Source organism: Magnolia sinica, chromosome 3 (genome assembly GCF_029962835.1).
Source record: "Magnolia sinica isolate HGM2019 chromosome 3, MsV1, whole genome shotgun sequence".
Classification (NCBI taxonomy): domain Eukaryota; kingdom Viridiplantae; phylum Streptophyta; class Magnoliopsida; order Magnoliales; family Magnoliaceae; genus Magnolia; species Magnolia sinica.
Genome location: NC_080575.1, coordinates 12262034 through 12282091, shown reverse-complemented (window position 1 = coordinate 12282091; position 20058 = coordinate 12262034). Strand labels below are relative to the sequence as shown.

At 39.9% G+C, this 20058-nt stretch overlaps 1 protein-coding gene across 6 annotated transcripts; it reads left to right on the top strand.

Moving 5' to 3' along the window:
• Positions 1 to 811: 811 nt before the first annotated feature.
• Positions 812 to 18333, top strand: LOC131239535 (uncharacterized). 6 transcript variants are annotated; one of them, XR_009168262.1, is made up of 13 exons: positions 812 to 1202; positions 1279 to 1333; positions 1798 to 1853; positions 5334 to 5434; positions 5626 to 5695; positions 7650 to 7719; positions 9410 to 9466; positions 9996 to 10063; positions 10180 to 10260; positions 10679 to 10756; positions 10840 to 10995; positions 13152 to 13306; positions 16811 to 16944. XR_009168262.1 is itself a non-coding variant. In XM_058237282.1 (13 exons), the coding sequence occupies exons 1-13, from the start codon at positions 1038 to 1040 to the stop codon at positions 17925 to 17927; spliced, it is 1185 nt and encodes a 394-aa protein (XP_058093265.1). In that variant the 5' UTR covers positions 820 to 1037; the 3' UTR covers positions 17928 to 18333. The 6 variants fall into 6 exon arrangements, 5 of the variants coding, with proteins under 5 accessions (XP_058093267.1, XP_058093270.1, XP_058093268.1 ...); XM_058237282.1 differs by lacking the exon at positions 13152 to 13306 and adding an exon at positions 17853 to 18333 and having other exon boundaries at positions 820 to 1202; positions 16811 to 16963; XM_058237284.1 differs by lacking the exons at positions 13152 to 13306; positions 16811 to 16944 and adding an exon at positions 17853 to 18333.
• Positions 18334 to 20058: the final 1725 nt, after the last annotated feature.

The window sequence follows — 20058 nt, the reverse complement described above, 5'->3', positions numbered from 1 at the left end:
ATGTTGCTTGGAAGGTGTTTGATAAAATACCTTTAAAACCATGGCTACTGTCTCAAATATAGTGAGATTTTGAAGGTGCAGTACATGTGTTTGTGAAAATGCTGCAATGGCAAACTCGGCTTGATCTTGGCTCGAACTCGGCTCGATTTGGCTCGAGCTACTGACTGAACTGAGCTGAGCTGGCTAGTTAGGCTTAAGGACTAAGCCGATCCAAGTTCGAGCTGAGGTCAGCTAGTGTCTGAGCCAAGACGAGCTGAGGCCAGCTTGATTCGGTTCGACTCGATGTACACCACTACCAAATTTACTCAGGTGAGTGGGACCCTGACTATGCGGCTCACAGAGATGTATTTGCCGTAAATCCACACCATCCAACCATTTTCAAAGCTCATTTCAGGGCATGATTCCAAAAATGAAGCATGCTCAAATCTTAGGTGGACCACGCTACAGGAAATAATAGTGATCGAATCCACACCATTAAAAACTTAATAGAGTCCACCCGAATGTTTATTTGCCATTCAACCTGTTGATAAGGTCACGAAGACCTATATGAACAGACCACACAAATATCATCTTGATCCAAAGCTTCTGTGGCCTACAAGAAGTTTTTAATGGTCAATTACTACTGTTTTTCATGTACTATGGTCCATCTGGGATTTGCATCTGCTTCATTTTTTGGATCATGCTCTAAAATGAGTTTTCAATACAGATGGACGGTGTGGATGTAGTTACGTACATCAAGATGGGCCCCACGGGGTCCGCGCCCCTTCATCTACTGCGAGAACAAAAAATGGATGGTGTGGATGGGGTACTCAGTGAGACGTGGAGAGAAACTTACCACCATTTTTCAAAACTGGTAGTCTTTTCACTTCCAAAATGCACGTTGGTTCGAACCGTTTTGAGAGGGAAAGAGAGAGAGACGAGAACCAGAGAAACCCTATCTCCAGAAACAGAGAAAAACCCTAAAAAAGAGTCATGAACGAAACCCTAGCTTCTCTTCTTCATCTCTCTTCCATTCCCAACATTCTCTTCTCATCATCATGGCCATCATCGAAGCCAACATCTCAGCCCTCCGATCTCGGCTTCCTCCCCCATCCACTCTCCACACTCGCTTCCCACCCGCAAGTCTCGATTTCAGCCGTCCCGATATCCAGAAACAGAAATCCAGATTCCGGTGTAAATCAACGAGTCGCGATAGCGACAATGTAAGGAAATCTACGTTCTACGATCCGGTTTCAACTTAATTTTGGGAGGACGGATCTAACTTTTGAATCTGTGCAGGAATATTTGTTAGATGCTCCTGTTTCAATCGGGGACGGATTCTCTTTCAGCGGAGGTTAGCTTTGGTTCTCTCTCTCTCTCTCTCTCTCTCTCTCTCTCTCTCTCTCTTTTAATTATATTGGAATTGTTTTGTTTTAAGGAATTATCATGTTCCACATGCGTAGCAGCTTGCATGTGGTTAATCCAGACAGTCTGAATTATGGGTACCAATGTAGACAGGGCATATCCGGAAAATCAGACTGATCGGACAATCCTACCCGTCCAATCAGTGGCTCTCAAATGGATGATTATAAAGGCAGATGGTCAATTATCCAAAATTCAACATGCAAATGTTCATTTGTGGTCAGTGTGGTTGTTGGCGATTCCCCCCATACCAGCAGGGCCCACTTATAATTCATCGGCTTGTTTTAGATCCTATCTGAAATTCGAGATTCTTTTGTTGAATTTTGGGATATTGAGTTTTTGGGTTCTAAGGGAAATTGGGTATTTATGCTGAAAGTCTTGTGATTGTATGGGCAGGAAAATATTCAGATGGGCCGAGCCCATCCGATGAATGGTTTAAGCGTGGGAAGATTGTAAGTACCGATATTTAGCCTTGAATATATTTTTCCTCTGTAAATGGTAATACATGATTCTTGTTAGTATGTATGTAGGCGGCTGGTTTTTGTAATCAGTTCACCAATTCACAATGCAACTAAATCAAGATTTCAAAACTGGACCCTAGAATAAGAACAGAGAAGGAAATCAAATAGATGACAATTTCACCGATCCACAATGCAAAACTGGTTTGACTGGTTCAGTCCAGCCAAAATCCATACCCACATTTAAAGGACCATAGAGGTCGATGTTAGCCAACTGGTCCCCTAATGCTAACATGGCCTTCACCTTGACATCTTCATCTCATTACTCTGATCCCTTCTGGAGAAGATATCTTTGAGAGCAGCCTCTCCTTGTTGTGGGGCTTCGGAATTTAATATGAATAGGTGGAGACCTTCCAGGACTTGTTAATGGGACTAGTTCCTATTCCTCTGCTCTACCTGATTGCTGTCTTCTTCCAAAATCTTGACTATCATTCTATTGCACTCCTTGACTATGATTGCACACTTTACATTAGCCATAGAGAGTACAGTCTCTGCTTCCACCTGCTCTGGAATCTGGATTCTTCACTACCACTTCACACACGGCCATACGACGATTCAGGTGCTTCGTTGTACGTAGATTGTCTTGACAACTGTTCCCACACCCAAACAGTTACCCAACTCTTGAAAATCTCTTCTTCTTACAAATGTGGCAGTTCATCTCTTACTGTGGTCGATGTGAATCTAATACCTGAATTCATCCCTTCTCACCACCATTCCAAGGATCAAAAGGGAATCCAGAACTCCCTCTACACTGGTGGTACCAAGAATAAACCAAACCGACTGGTGAGAACAGTGTCTATATTATTGTTTTTTCAAGAAACCAGGCTGGTTGGGTGGAAAGTTCTAGCTGAACCTGTTCCATGTTTTTACAGCAATGGTTGGTGACTAGTTAGAAAGTAGGGTGAGATTGTTAGGAAGTGTCGCATGTTAGTAAACCTGTGTAGTTAGAATTTGTTGTAGATATGGTGGTAAACCTGTGTAGTTAGAATTTGTTGAAGCGATGGTATTCGCTAGCCTAGTTTCTGCAAGAAACATGGACCAAAGTCCAACTAAATTAATATGTAGTTGGTTGCGTAATGTGATGCAGGACTAATGCATGAACCAAATAACATGTGAGATTAAGTAGCAGAATTAAGATAATTAACAAAAAAACTCAAGCATTGCCATAATCATCACGAATCCCATGAAAAAGCAAAGAACATCACGCATGATCCTAGCCTAATTTACCAACATCACAAGATCATTAAATAAAACGAAACTAGGATCTAATGGATGTAGGGACATCCAATCAGCATATGATATAGTCTATTTCGAAGCAGAAGGCCTAATACAACATAGGGTAAAAATTAGGGTTTGAGTAATTTGGGAAAGTAGGAAAATTAGGGATTTTAGGTTTAGGGTCAGGATTTTGGGAATAGAAGAAATGGGTTTTGATATAAGGATGATAGAAAGCCAAAAGGGGCAAGGTGTGGCCGTACGGCCAATTCGAAGGATTCACACATGTGGCCGTACGGTCACACTGGCGTGGGATGGACGGGTTAGGTTGGTTAGGGTTCGAGATTGTTGAAAGGTAAATGAAAGATGGATTTATGAAAGGATGAAGGGTGAGGATGGGAGAATCGAAGAATTCGAAGAAAATACCTTGATGGAGGAGAAGAGAGAAGATGGTGTGGGGATAGATGGAGACCCCGCACCTCCGTTGGTGAAGATTAGCCTTGCACCAATCTCCTTTCCAAATCACATGGAAGTATCTTCAAATCGCATGAAGATGGAAGAAGAAAGCAAGAGCTTTTCTCTCTTTCCTTTTATTTTAATCACAAAATCCAATGAAGGAGAAGGTCACACGTCCACCCTCTTTTATAACTTCAACAAAGTTTGAAAATCACAATAAACACCATGTTTTGTGAATTTGACGAAAATAACCCAAATCTAACTAAAATCAACTAAAAACACTCATAATGGTATCCAAACATAACATAAACAAAACTAAATACTATAAGATGATAAAATCTAAGAAAAACTAGTGTGGGCACTCCACGATCAATTGCTCGATCACGTGATCCAACGGCCCAATCGTCATGTCCTTTCGATCCAACGGTCTGGATCACTCCATAAAGCAGTCCATGTGTATCTTCCCAGTGTGGGGTCTTCCAGATGCTTGCATATGCCCATGGGGTCTTCAACACGATCATGGATACTTGTCTAGCCACAGGAAAATTGGTGTGGCCCAACTCCTCCTTTGATACATATGCAAGGGTGTGCGTGAAGTGATGTCCTCATCATAATGTTAAGAGGAAAAATGTTTCTACTTGTTTTGTTAGATTGCTAGAAATTAGGATAAGATTGTTAGGAAGCGTCACAAGTTGGCAAACATGTATAGTTAGAATTTGTTGAAGCTATGGTATTCAGTAGCCTAGTTTTTGCAAGAAATGTGGACTAGAGTGTTACTAAATTAATATGTAGTTGGTTGTGTAATGTTAAGAGGAAAAAGGTTTCCACGTGTATTGTGGTAGGTTGGTATTTAGTATGAAGAGTTTTAATAGGTAGCTTGGTTGAATGGAAGTCTAAGTGCAATTTCTTTTGTATAGGGAAGTTACTTTAGAGAAAACCAATGGTTGATGTAAATGTTTGAGACTGGACTTATACTCTTTTCTGGATGGGCACATTGTCAATCTAGATACTGGAGTATGACTGGCAGTTTAATGCTGTGAAAACCTTTGATGGGATTGACTACACTTACGGAAGCTAACCTATACCCATTAGAGCCGTAAAAACCCAAATCAGAATTATTAATGGACAAAGGGATTTTTTGGTGCATATAATTTAGATTTATTCTCCAATAAGTTTTTGTTCTGGAGTCATGTAGTGAGCATAAACAGTCAAATCCGGAGTGCATAAATTCAAGCGAAATAGATATGGTATATGATCGCATATAGCTATATGGCTGCTGAACATGGTATGCCAAAATGGTTACGTAACAGCCGTTACACTTTACGAGTCCAAAATGGTCATTACAGAAAAATGACCCGTAATGGTCCCGAAACAGATTTTTTTTTTTTTTCAAAAAAGGGGCCTGTATCGTAAATCGTAATGGTAATGGTGGTGGCTGTTATGGCCACCGTTACTGTTAGAAGACACTTGCTGCTTAAGCTTTGGCGAGGACAAAGGTTTTAAGCATGGAAACTAGCTTTTTTTTTTTTGCAAAATATTACTTTCCTATTGAATCTATGCATCGTTTTGATGCTTGTGTGGCATGCAGTGTAGGATAATTTGCATATCTTATTATCCCCTTGTTACATTGTATTGGATATCTTATTATCGTCATGTTACATTGTATTGGTATTCATAGAAGAATCCTCTTTTAAGTGTTCTTTCGATCTAAACGGTATGCTTTATGATCTATTTTATGTGTAGGTGAAAGCTCATCCTGTTCTTGATAGTGGTGGGAAGGCAAAGGATCCCATTTTTGGCCTTACAATGGGTGCTGCTTCTCAAGCCTCAGCTGATGTTTTCAGGTGAATTCAGCAGTCTATGGATTAGGAGGCTACCGGCTTATTTGGAGTCATACTCAGGAAACCTTCAAGCTTGGGATCCTGGTATTTATTAGCCATAGGTTTCCATGTTACCCAAACTCGGTTTTAAAATAAAATGGACTGTTTCTAGGATTTACCAACTTATATTTGAACTTTGTTTTTCTGTATGATAGATGGTTTTGCATTGAAGAAGGAAGTGCTGCTAATCCTTTGGTTATGTTGATGCATGGTTTTCCTTCACAGGTAAGAATATTGTCTGATTGGCAGTTGTTGTTGTTGTTTTTTTTTTTTTTTTAAATATATATATATATATATATATATATCATGGATATTTCAAAATGAATTAATTTTTTCTCCTATGATCATGAACATTGTTGAAACACCAATTGTTTCTCTCTTCCCAAATGGCCCACCAAATATCAAGCAAAGCCATTCTCCAAATGGGATTTTCCTAAGCATAAAGATGGTCCACTGACATCGGACTGGACCACATCAACTGGAACTGAGCTAACATATCTGCCCAGAGAGAACTAACAAACAGGCAATGTAGGAATAGATGATCCACCGATTCCTTGTAAGGAAACGAAAAAGGGCTAATTTCAAAGAAATTTGGTAAAAGAGGAAACAACATTTCCAGAAAATCGATAAAAACAATCAAGTGAAAAGGGACTTTGCGGAACAATCAAGTGCATGTGTAAGAATCCACATGCATGTAAAACCCATCATCAAGAGAAGAACTCTCATATTGGCATGTCTCCTTTTTTTCCTTCGTTTTTGGGGAAACTCTGTTTCTTATGTCAGCAAGGAAACGAAAAAGGGCCAATTTTGAAAAAAATTGGGAAAAGAGGAAACAACATTTCCAGAAAATTGAAAAAAAAGAAGTGAAGAGGGATTTTTGCGGAAATGTTGGTTCTCTACTTGTTTCAGTGAATCCAAGCATGCCCTAAAGAAACTTGTAAATAAATAAAAAAGAAATCAAACATATGCAATATATCTGGAGAGAAGTTTTGACTATTAATTACAAAATAATCAATCTATGTCATAGACTATTAAGTGCCTGATTGTAATCAACCTATGCAATAGTCTATCACATTGTCTGTGGGAGTTTAGTGCTCTGATTGCCAGTCCCAAGCCCGGATAAAGGAAGAAGATTGTGTCAGGTCGGCTGCTGGTGCCAAACTTATGCCATAACCTCCAACATGAATCCTATTCCTAACAGTATGACATTCCAAACTCTGGCTGGGCATTCCCTAAAAGTGATGCACTGCATCAGAACCTGGAGACTTGATGACCTATGGTCTGACTAAAGCTATGGTCCTTGATAGAGTGAAATGGTGGAAAAAGATTCATGTATCTGATTCCAATTAGTTGGAATAAGGCTTAGATGATGATGATGATGATGATGATGATGATGTAGTTTCGGCTTTCATGAACCAGGGTCAAAACTGAAATCCCTAAGAATGTCCTCACAGTTTCTATGAAAATAAGAAATAAGTGCTCTTAAATCTATTCCTATGGCTGAATGAAAGTCTTATGTACTTGTCTGGATGCCTAGGAAATCCTTGCATTTGTCATTCGATCATTAGAATTTAGAACTTCAAAATCTTCAGAAAAAAAGAAATTCAATGCAAGTGGTAACTTGTTGGATATCTGATGCAATAGGCATTCGTGAATTTTGCACAGGAATAAAAATTCATAAAACAATAAGAGAACAGTTCATGAATTCAGCTCCTTAAAATGAAATTTGTCGCTCCTAGAAAAGGGAAAATAAAAAAAAAACTATAAGCACTTGGAGAACAATTTATTATCATGTAAAAGAATTTTCTCAGTTATGAAAATTACATCAGAAATGTATGGTGTAAGCCAATTACCAAATGTCCTATTGATGTTCAACTTCTATTATTCATGCTGGTTTTATTCATTTAGCATAGATGTTCCATAAAGAATTCATTACGGTGTAATTTACTTCTAAGTTCTAACCACATTAGGTTTAAGTAGGTTTTTTTTTTTTTACTAAAGGAGTTGCATCTCCTAAAGTTTTTTTTTTTTCATTAACATCATACTAATCTTTTTGGTTTTGAATCATTTAATGATAATTTATTGGAGGTGTATGGTTAAAAATTATGTTTTTCTTGGGTTCAATGGAGGAAACTAAGGAACCTATGCTAAGTCGCATCTCTTTTTATGCTATTAACAGGCATATTCCTATCGCAAAGTTCTTCCCACACTGTCAAAAGATTATCGTGCCATTGCTTTTGATTGGCTAGGTAATTCCTACTGTCGCAACAGATTGTCTTTTCTAAACAGGAAAAAAAGAAGTTACAACAGATGCTGGGGCCTAATTCCATTTTATAGTGCACATTTAAGACATTCTATGTTGTTTCTTTATTTAAGCATGCATGTGTGTGTTTGAGGGGTTCACTTATTTTATTGATCATCAGTTGTTTTTTTTTTCTCAATTTATATACTATTTCAATCTTCCTTTAATTCATAGAGGCCTATTATTTAATCTGTAATTATCCAAAAGTTATGATAATACATGGGTGCTTGAAATTTAGTGCCATACCCAGGGAGGCTCTCATTTTAGAAAAAATGATACCTAAGGGAAGCCTCCAGGTCAGAAACACAAGGGAAAACTGAAACTTCTTTTTTATTTTTATTTATTTATTTCTTTTTTTGGAGCATGCAGATGTTGATACCCTAGCTGATGTGGTATTGGAGACTGTTTTGGGGTATATGAAATTTTTAGATATCTTTTGTGTTTTTATTGATTTGGTCATTTGTCCTGATAATATCAGTTCAAAGACTTGACCATGACCAATAAAATAGCCATGCTATATAGTTGACAGTTTAAAGAGTGCAACTTCAGTTAACAAAATTCCATATATTTGAGGAAATAATATTGTCTTTTATCAGCAATGTTTGAAGAAATATAGTTAAGAATGTTGGTTGCATGGATTGAACATTAATGCGATTATGTGGTGGTCCATGGTCTCTAATATTCAGAAAGCTGAATATGAAATTTCTTACTTAAACAGTAAATGAAAAACTATATTATCCAGGATCACATCCGGGTTTTCAACATGGAAGTATTCTTTTGTACTCCCAAATCTAACAAAAATTAGTTTCACAACTTCCAAAAAAAAAGGGAAATGTTTGTTTCACTTGATTATAAAAAATGAAATGAGAAGTTCCTGTTGCCCTTGTGTTGTTAGATCTCTGTTGTTGATATCCTTGATTGAATTTCCTTTTTATAATCCATGCAATTTGAGTTTTCATTGCTTGAGAAGAGTTTCAACCAACCCATCAATCAATTTTCTAAAAAAATAATAATCAATTGTTGCTAGTGAGAAACTTGTTCCTCTTGCAAATACATATGTTTCCCTGCCCATTCGATGTAATAACCATAATAAATCATTATATAAAGAGACAATGCTCACAATATTCCTGAATCTGTTTCTCAGTTGAACAAGTATAGCTTCAACACTCTTTGGATTGGTTAATTATTTTTCAACAGGCAATACTGAGTCCATATCAAGATATCACCTTTATGAATATGACAGTTTTCTTTCCAAGAAATATTTGAGAAAAACCACATCCTCCTTTCTAATTTCTTGAAGAGGAATTTCTTATGATCTTCAACAAAAACACCATCGACTTCTGCTGCAGTGTTGTCCTCAAATTTGGTTGCAACACCAGGAGAAAGTGTTACTGCAGCACTTGTGACTGTTCAATGTTCTCTTATTATTTACGAATGCATTTTTGGTCCCGGCTTTGCAGGAAAGGATCTTCGGTGGACATTTTGTCTTCAAAAGTTGCTGATAGCGGCTTTTCTACTCTTGTCTGAATGTGGAGCTTCTAAATATTAAGTCATTATGCATGAATGTTTGTCTGCATTTATCTATGGTCTGTGCATCTGTATATGCTAACAAAAGTTTAATTTTAACTGTTTTTCAGGTTTTGGATTTTCAGATAAGCCTCAACCAAGATATGGTTTTGACTACACTTTGGATGGTAACTTCTTTTAGAAGTATAGATATAAGACAAATATGTACATATCCATTCCTTCTAAAGAGGAGTTTTATGGTCCTTGGCCAGTGAATATGCAGTGTTATCATACCTCGAGTTGGTACAAGTGGGGCCCATGACCTGTTCATCCAGACAGTTGATCTGATAATCCCAACCAAGGATGGTCCATGCCTTAAAAATCTTTCTTTTGGGACAATCCTAATCCCTTTGCTGCTGCTGCTTTCTTGATCTACCCTGACTGGCAGCTGGCAAACAAATGGTTAAGAATACACGAACAATATGCATTCAACTGAAAAATACCAAAGAATGAATAGCTAGGATCCTTCAACCTGGGAGGCTTTTGGGGTATGGCCCACTCCATGGTAGGGACCGTCAGGAGTCTGGATCTTCAAACTTGGAACCAACCTCAGGGCCTGATGATACTATGCAAATTCCTAGGCAGAGGATCAGATAATTCCTCCATTTGAAAGATTCAACATTTTTCATTCATATAAAACTCTTTTTTGATTCACAGAATACGTGTCATCCTTGGAATCTCTTATCAATGAATTTGCGACAGAGAAGCTTTCCCTTGTCGTTCAGGTACATTTTAGATTCTAACTTTGTTGATTACAATTATGCAAACCGCATAATCAAGCTGCATTAAAGTGTGATATGCAACTGAAAATTGGAAATCTAAGAATTGAAATATTTTGCAGGGATACTTCGCTCCGGTCATTGTCAAGTATGCTAGCTCTCATCAGGAAAAGCTGAAACATCTTGTACTTCTCAATCCTCCGGTATGGATTGTTAGAACCTAGAGTAAACAAATGAACCTAATGGTATTGGAAAACTGGATTCATGCACATCTCTGCAGAAACATCCACAGCAACCATGTGTTTGACATCTTAGCATTGTATCCTTGTATCAGTTGGGTCATACCATGTAGATGACCAGGCCAAAAGTTCATGCCAATTGACTATCAGGTGGACAAGGTTTAGATGATGTTGTCTATTTGGTGATGCCCACTTGCTGCATTGTTCGGATTGTCACACATGGACACCAAATTGGCATGTTGCCATGTGGAGGTGGGGGGCATGAGAGCTTAGCAGTTAGCAAAATAATTAGAACGAAATCTGAACAAATACGAGAATTTCATGAGGAATTGTGCTTAAAACCTGACAGAAAGAAATCTGATATGTTCATGATTGCATGAAGCTGACGGACGAGCATACAAAATTGCCATCAGCCTTATCCTCATTCAGCAATTTCCTGCTGGGTGAGATTTTCTCCCAGGTTAGAAGATCGTTTATGATTGCGTTCTGTTGATGAAAGATAAATGTACTGTTAACCTGATTGATAAATTGTGAATCCTCCAGGACCCTCTCAGAGCTAGTGATAAAACATTGATGAGCTGTGGGCCATATGCGATGAAAGAGGAAGATGCAATGGTTTATAGAAGACCATATCTAACATCTGGTTCTTCTGGTTTTGCATTAAATGCTATAAGCAAGGCAATGAAGAAGGAGCTGAAGGTTAGCCTTTCTTTTCTAGCAATGCATTTGTCAGCCATTTGGTCATTGACAACATTTTCTTTTGAAGACTTCATTCACAACCACTATCAGTGCACTTATGAATAGAATTCCTTAGAACTTTTTAATACAATTCTGCATGTGGATATACGTGATCATGATGACCAATAGAGATGCATCCGGGCCAGACAATCACACTTGTGTGTCAAAGAAGGGCCAAAGTTAGGGGTGTACACTGAGTTGAGCTGGCCTCAGCTCCACTTGACTCGGCCACTAGCTGACCCCAGCTCGACTCATCTCGGCTCGGTCCTCGAGCCTGACTGGCCAGCTCAGCTTGGTTTGGACAGCAGCTCGGGCCAGTTCGAGCTGAGTTCGAGCCAAGATCTAGCCGAGTTCGCCTGGGCAGCATTTTCACAAACACATGGACTGCACCTTCAAAATCTCACTGTTTTACATACAGCAGCAATGGTTTTACAGGTATTTTATCAAACACCTTCTAAGCAACATAAAAATCAAGAAAAAAGGGTATTTGTTTCATATACATACCTTCCTTGCCACCAGCCACACTTCGTTGAGTCATTTCATCAAACACTTGGTGAGCAACATCAATATCAAAGTAACCGAGTCACCAAACTGGTTCGAGTTGAGCCGAGTTCGAGCTGGATTCAATCCGAGTCGAGTCGAGCTGGGGCCAGCTCGAACTCATTTTCAAGCTCCAAAAATCAGCTTGACTCGGCTCGAACACAGCTTCGAACTGAGTCGAATCGAGCGAGCTAACCGAGCTAGCTCGGTTCGTGTACACCCCTAGCCAAAGTGGGCTCCACTTAACTCATACGTGGCAGTTTATCTTCTAGAGGGTATCCTTATTGACAGTTGGTGCCCACGAAGAGGGGTTAGCTTTATATGCCAATTGACTGGACTGTGGGGTTGATGGGTCCGATTGGGTGGTGTTTATAGGTCCATATGTCAACCGGTTGCTGTTTTGAGGCTTGTATACAACCATACAGCAGGTATATACCATACGGTTGGGTATAGAGACCCATGACCAAACCACTAGTATATTGGAGTTATACTTGAATTTGAATTCTTTATTTCAGTTTCCTTGTTCAGTTCTCCTTTGTTACAATTTTGAGTGCAAGAAGACAATTGTTCAAATGCATTAGATTATTCTAGGCTATAGACAAAGATCGTAGCGTATATACAGGCCCGTTGGGCCATACGTATGAACCATACTGTTGATCATTGATTGAATGGGAGTTTCTTTGGAGTTCTTCTTTAAGGAATGATTTTATTGTATTTCTTTTCAGGTTCTAGAAACTAGAAGGCTGTGGGATTTTCATTTTTTTATTTTTTTAAAAGGTTAGCTTGTTAGTACACACCCAATGTCAGTTCACACTTCACTGTTAGCCACCCCCACTAGGGAATCGATACCAAGACTTTAGTGTTGAAACGAGATATTTTCACTCAGTCTGCCACTTGAGATATGGATCAGGGTGTAAGGCTGTGGGATTTGTTTCAACAGTCCCTTTTGGGCCTAATTATCAAGTTTATAGCAATTGTAAATGGGATTGTTTTTCAGTATTGGTACATATACTTAATCTCTTCAGTTGGATTCCATTTCCCTTCCATGTCAAATAGGATCTTGAGCTTCAGGAAATGTTTGATGCTCCCAATTCTCTACCTGCATGCCCATGTTTTAGTGATCCAATTTGTTGATTGAATGGGCCTACCATGTATGGGAAAATGTTACAAAATCTCCCAGATTGAAAGATCCCAACCCTTTGATCTTTGGAACTTCTGCATCTGAATTTGGACTGTTTTGATATTTCTTTTACATGGTCACCTATTTGTAGCCACCACTCAGTGTTGGGATCTTCTAATACAGGAGATGTTTATAATATTTCCCAGCTATGGTGGGGCAGATGTATGGTATAGATAATTGACCCAGTACCAGAGTCCTAAGATTTCTCTTTGATCACTATTCGGAAATGATTAGTTGTATTATATGCCTCATAATCCAAAGTTGGTGTATTCTCCTTTGACAATGACAATACCCAGACATTGCATTAATGCTTATACTACAGTGTGGCCTGGATATCGCATGGATGCTTGGATTTCAGTGTTATTTCTGACATGCAACTTGTTATGTTCATTCTTAGGTTGAGGAATGCATGATGATTCACTTAAGAAGAGATGAATAGGTGAATCGAAGGACGTGCCAGCGTGGCATGCGTGTATGAGATTTGTTCTTATAATTAGGTGGCTCTCACTATCAGCATGCTCTGGCCCATAAATCAGGCCAATCATTCATCAGGTAGGCCACACTTGTATGGGGACAATGGACTGTTAGAAGATAGCAATTTGCCTATCTATATTCATGGACACTGATTGACTGCCTTCCTAATATGTGGGGCCCACCATGATGTATGTGTTATATCCACTCTGTCCGTCCATTTTGTCATCTCATTTTAGGACATGAGCCCAAACATGAGGCAGATCCAAAGCTTAAATGGACCCCAATACAGGAAACAGTGGGGATAAAGACACCCAATGTTGAAACCTTCCTAGGGCCCACTGTGATATTTATATGCTATCCAACCTGTTCATAACATTAGCCCAACTGGATGAAGGGAAAACACAATATCCGCTTGATCCAAAACTTCCGTTGCCCTCAACAAGTTTTTAATGGTGGGCGTTCAATCCCCACTGTTTCCTGTGCTGTGTTCCACTTGAACTTTGGATCTGTCTCATGCTTCGGCCCATGTTCTAAAATAAGCCTGTGAAACAGATGGACAGAGTGGATATAACACATATATCACAGGGTCCCCACATATCTTAGGGCTGCAGGATTCCCCTGCAGCCTGCAACTGCAGTCAATCCACTATCTATATTAATTGGACACATGTTGCCTACCTGACAAATGTAACCATCTGGTTTTTGGGGCAGAGCATGCTCACATAGAGATTGACCTATTAAGTGGCCTAGTTCTTGCACGCTTGCCAAGTTAGTGTATTTGCCGCTATTCACCTCTTCAGTCTCCATGTAATATTTCTTAGGATTCATCAACATGTTTTACTGGTAAACATGTATGAGTGCCTATATGTGGTCTTTCTTTCAATAAGCATTCATGTCTGGTCCTGGAAAACTATCTTCCTGAGGATTTTCAAAGGGATGGGTGAAAAGCAAGTGAAGCATATGGGAATCAGCCCCAGCTTGTTAATGCCTGGAATTTAGGAAATTCCTTGGGTTCATGCTTTTCATGTTGTGCTCAAACTTGGGAAGCCTTTGATTGGCTGAAATTCAGGAGCGGGACCAGCCTGTCTGCCATAGGTTGGTCTGTGGACCATGACTCAGGCTGGACTCAATAAATGCAGTGAAAACTGTGCCTTGCCTCAGCCTATTTAGTTGTCGTGCCTAAAAATTGGGCCATGTCTAATCTGCAGGCCTATGATCTTACCCAAGTTGGCCCATGACAGCCAGTTCTGGCCCTATTGGATATGATTTATTGGTCTCCCTTCCCAACTTGTGAAAAGTTAATTCTCTATCACTCGTTTATAGAGTTGCTCTGTAAGACTTTAAAGTTGCTTGCCCTTTGTTTTGTAATGAGTTATTTATTATTTTTATTTTTAGGTTTAAATTTGAGCTTTTTTTCTTTTTAGTTTTTCATTAGCTGGGATTCCAGTTTTTACTCGCTTTTGGTGAGTTTTCAACACAACTGACTCAAAAAAACGCAATTGACTGAAAATGACTATTTTCTGAATGAAGCGAAAAAGGTTTGTCTAGGGTCTGTTAGTTTCTGCCAAAAGGTGAGTTTTGTATGTGCACACATAGAAGAATAGGAAAGCACGGGAACAAGGGTTTGTAACTTAGTATACCCTTCCCCCACTGCCGTACTAGCATGTCTGTCCAATATATGGAAGAAATAAATAAGCGCGTGCACACACACGTGTGTGTGTGTGTACACATATGTATATATGTAGAGCTGTACAAGAGCCGAACCGAGTCAAGCTTGGCCCAGCTCGGCTTGGTCCTCGAGCCTGACCGGCCAGCTCGGCTCAGCTTGGTCAGCAGCTTGGGCCAGCTCGAGCCGAGCTTGAGCTCGATCTTTCGAGTCGAGTTTGAGTTCGAGCCTACGAGCTGAGTTCGAGTTTAGATTTTAGAGTTTTTAATATATGTAATATAATATAATATAATATAATATATAATATATAATATATAATTTATTTAAATATATAAATATTTACAAAATATGCATATTAAGTGAACCCGTTCCGAGTCGAATCAAGTCAAGTTCGAGTCAAGTTCCGAGCTGAGTTGACTTGGCTTGAAATATTTTTCGAGCTAAAAAAATCAGCTCGAACTCAGTTTCAAGCCGAGTCAAGTCGAGTGAGTTAACCGAGCTAACACGGTTCATGTACAGCTCATATATATGTGTATATGTATGTATATTTATGTGTATATGTACACACACACACACACACGTGTGCGTGAGGTCTCAAGTTAATAGGTTGGAAGCTATAATCTAGGTGGACTATTAACTTGTGGTCCAACTGGTTGGACTTGGGACCTCCTGTACATACATGTGCGCATATGCGTGTGCGTGCATGCACACACACACGCATTCGAGCATGGCCTTTCCACTTTTGATCCAGTGGTGCTGAGTGTCTGTACAATGGTGCCAGCTTGGGTGCTTATTTTATTTTATTTTATTTTTTTATTTTTACACACGCACCCGACACACACCCACGCACGCTGTAGTGGGATTTCACCACCTATGGGTATCGAACCCAAGACCTCATGTTGAAACTCCTCATAGTCTACCACTGAGGTAAGGACTCGAACCCCCAGCTTGGGTGTTTGTGTTTATTACATGATTCAAGGAAATTCCATGTTTGTGTGTGTGCCTAGTGCTCGTGGTTTGTCTAGAAACTGTTCCTCAATGAATGTGGTGTGCTTGCCTGCTCTTTTGAGGTGAGTGTGTATTAGTTAGCTTACGGGTTAGCGCTAGGTGGGACTGTGTTGGCTGCCGGTGTTGTCAAAGTGAGCCACTGCCATGGCCTTTCTCCAGTGGGCAACTGGTTGCAAAATTTTGCTAATCTGCCATTTATTGTGGGGTGCTCTCCAGTGGTACCAGTACCACTGTAGGCTTACATGGTGGGTACCGGGCAAATGGGGACCCAATGATGCATTCATGGAATCCAACCCATCATAATAGGCCTAGCAATGGGTGGGCCTTGGGCCTGGATTTTGAACTGGTCGAGCCAGGTATACCGGGCTGTGCCTATTCAAATACTGATATCCCCTTTCCTAGGTCTGGCCCATTGCCTTCTCTAGTCTATAAGATGCTTCACCTTGGAAAACCCCCAGATCCCAAAAATCGTTCTGATCCAAAACTCAGATGGGCCACAACACAGGGAACATATTAAGAGGGAACGTCCACCGTTGATTAGCGTGGGGGGCACACCATGTTGTGGATATTTATTTAAAGCTGTTCATACCCTTCTTCCAGTCCAGATAAAGGTGGGGGACAATTTAAGCTGTTTTCTGACTCAGGTGGGCGAGTTTGAAATTCAAGGGTGAGCGCTTTCTACAAGCTCACCACCATGAATTTACATAGGTACCAATACTACTGGACTGCACCCCGTTAAATCTGGCCCCAAATTTACTAGGAGAAAGGCTAAGATGACGGTGGTGATGAATTGCCATCCGCCAAAGAAAGCAGATGACTGGCTAACACATTCCTACATTTCTTTTTTCACATGTTCTTCATTGTAATAATAATGCTGCAATTCTTTTCATTGATATCTCTAAAATGCAGGCTTATGTTGAAGACATGAGGGCAGTATTATCCAGCCAGACTTGGAAAGTGCCCACAACAATATGTTGGGGCCAAAGAGACCGCTGGTTGAGCTATGATGGTGTTGAAGATTTCTGTAAAGGATTAAACCATAAACTGGTTGAACTTCCAATGGTACTGAATGAGCTTATTATAATGCTTGGCTTCTAATCAATGGTTTTAGGACCAGGAGACTCGTATCAACTCGTTCAGTCCCAAGTCGAGCTGCAACTCACCCAAATAGGGGGTGACTCAGGGGTGCGACTTGTGGTATTGAACTGGATTGGGTACCACCAAATCCAAGTCGACTTGGACTAGTTGCATTGAACCTGTCCGTGTCTTAAAACCGTGCTTCTAATTCTGAAATATAGCTTTGTTCTATGACTAGGCTGTCAACCTTTCATTTAGCTTCCTTTTTAAGGTTGCATTTGGATGCACTATTTAATTGAATTGATTTGCAATAACTGGAGTGTTTTGAGCTTGTAATTCAGTGGTAGGCACTCTTAACTTCAACATTGAGGTATTGTGTTCAAGCCCTGTTTGCATAAAAATAACAATTGCTGTTTGGTCCATTCCACTTTATGCATTTCAAAATCAAACCAATAGAGCTTCCAAATGCAGCAGCATAAAAGAGTCGACATCATGAGCATCATATGTTCTCCAGCTACCTGGAAAAGAGCATAACGGCCATAACCTCACATATGTTTGGAATTGACAACCAGACGGTGGCATGGGTGATAAGTGAGCCGGGGTGAGCCTTTAGGCATATAGTCATGGCTGGGCAGGAGTTCATATGCCTAAAAACTACTTGGGCCATGCTTAGAGGCCTGACTATTGGCAAGGCAGTTTGGGTCAGTCCTGAGTGTGGATTTTAGCTCATGACCCTCTTTACTGGGGATTATTTCTCTCCATGCATATACAACATGGTTGCATTGTAGGGGTCCAGCCTGTAATCGCTATGTCCCGCTACTGTTTGTTCATATATGTCCAAGTGATTTGATCATAGACTTGGTGGTTTTTGCAGGCAGGACATCATGTACAGGAGGATTGTGGAGAAGAGCTTGGCCAGATCATTGCTAGGATACTTGCCAAGGGCTAAAATCAGCCGTTAATCTTTAGTCTTTTTTTTTTTTTTTTTTTGTGAGTATTTGTGTGGGCCAGCGGGTCCACATATCCTAGTTGATACTGGAGTTTGGTGGGGGTGTTTTCTCTGTTCGATTCGGCTTCAAAGTATGGACTTGGCCATTGATCACCGTACAAGCGGCTCCTTATTTGCCATTGTGTACTTGGCTTATTTGGCTTATTTTCAATGGGGAAATTATTGCATCGGCTGGGGAAGTGGGGCTTATGATTTGGTGATTTAAATCATTTTGGATGGACCTTGCCCTAACAGATATCCCGGACTGGAAGACCCTAGTGACATATCTTTGGATTTGTTTTTGCTGTTTTTCTCTTATAGACCAATATCAGTGGGCCTCAAATGAAAAGGTCAAGAGTATCCGTTATGAAGTGTTTTTCTTTGGTGTGGTTCATTTTCTAGCACTGAGCAAGCATTGTTCATGTAACCTATTAGGGATGGAGAAAACTTGACCCCGCCCACTGACCCAACCTGCAGAGTACAGGCTGACCCATTTCCCATATTGGTCGGGTTTGGGTTGTGTTTTGTTAACATGAAATTAATGGGTTGGATTTAGCCAGACCTAGGGTCATGAATATTGTCAGCCCTTGTGTCCTTGTAAAAGCTAATTATATATATTTGTGTGTGCTGCCTGTATTAGCATTTCTCAATATATATACGCCCACACACCACAATGCGCAGTCAAACCCATGACCTGTGTTGAAACTGGTGAGTCTACCACTGAGTCATGAGTAGGGACAAGCATGTTAACAAAACACAACCCGGTAATTTCATGTGTAAACCTAAATCCAACCCGTTAAATTATCGCGTTGAGATGTCACATATTAATCATGGTAGGCTTTATGCATTTTACATGTGTAAATATTTGGGTTTTAGGGTTTCGGGTTTTCCCTTCATCCCCACTGTAATCACCTCACAAAGGTGGCAAAAATGAGCTTGTATAAGTAATGGAGGGATGGATGTCATACACTCATCATGGTGGGTTTTATAGATATTTACATGGGCAGATATTTGGTTTTTACCTTCATCCTAACTATAATCATCCCACAAACGTGGCAAAAATAAGCTTGTAATGGACAGATTTCATGTCAATCATGGTGGGGCTTGATAAATATTAAAATATATTTATATTTATCATGCTATAATCCTCCTTTCATACTACATGTTCATTATGTTGTGGCCCACCTTTTGTTCGGTTTGTTAGATTTCAAATACCCAAATTGAGTCACATTGTCATGTGACTATCTTGAAAGCAATTGTTTCCCTTTACTAAGTGTAAAATCCGCCCTGGGAGAGTTATGGTTAAATCCACCTCTAGGATTAACTCAAGCCATCCTCTCTATCGGAGAATGTGTACATCAGCTTGCATAATCAAAGCAACACTTAAAAAAAAAAAAAAAACCACTTCTGTAATAGTTTTATGAAATAATCTTGTAGGAGGGTTTGTTTAAAAAATTAAGAAAATGATTTTGGAGGATAGGTGTTTCTTAAAGTGGCGCATTAAGAGTTGTGGGGCCCACGATGTCTCTGTCTGACATTCAACCCATACTAATTACAGCGATGACAAAAAATATAGAGAATCCATTGATAAGATGGGCCAAGCAAGAAAAAACTAACACACACCACTCCAAATTAAATTTTTGGTTGGTGTGGAACAACATGTGGAGGTTCATATGCTCTCGCTGGTGATAAATCGACAAAGGGGGGGAGACAAATGACCCTGCCCAATGATTTGGGCATTCCCTTTCATACCACGTGTACAAACATTTATTGCACCTAATCAATGCACGGCTGAAAAGCGGTTCGCTTGGTGCCTTAAAGACACCCTGACAGCCCACGTGACCTCGAGCCGTGACACGTCACCTCGATGGTGAGGTACATAATTACTAAAACACCTCGAAACCCGCACTTGCTGTCTTATTCAGCATTAATGGCCGGACGACCTAACATCTTGAGCAATAACAATTTGACCTGACAAGGTCAGACCTACTTCTCAAGCCTATTTTACTAACTTGGAAGTAAGAGGGCTTACTGTTATGAGAAAAAAATGAACCGACCCATAAGAAAAGGTCAGGTCAGAACCTTGTAAGCT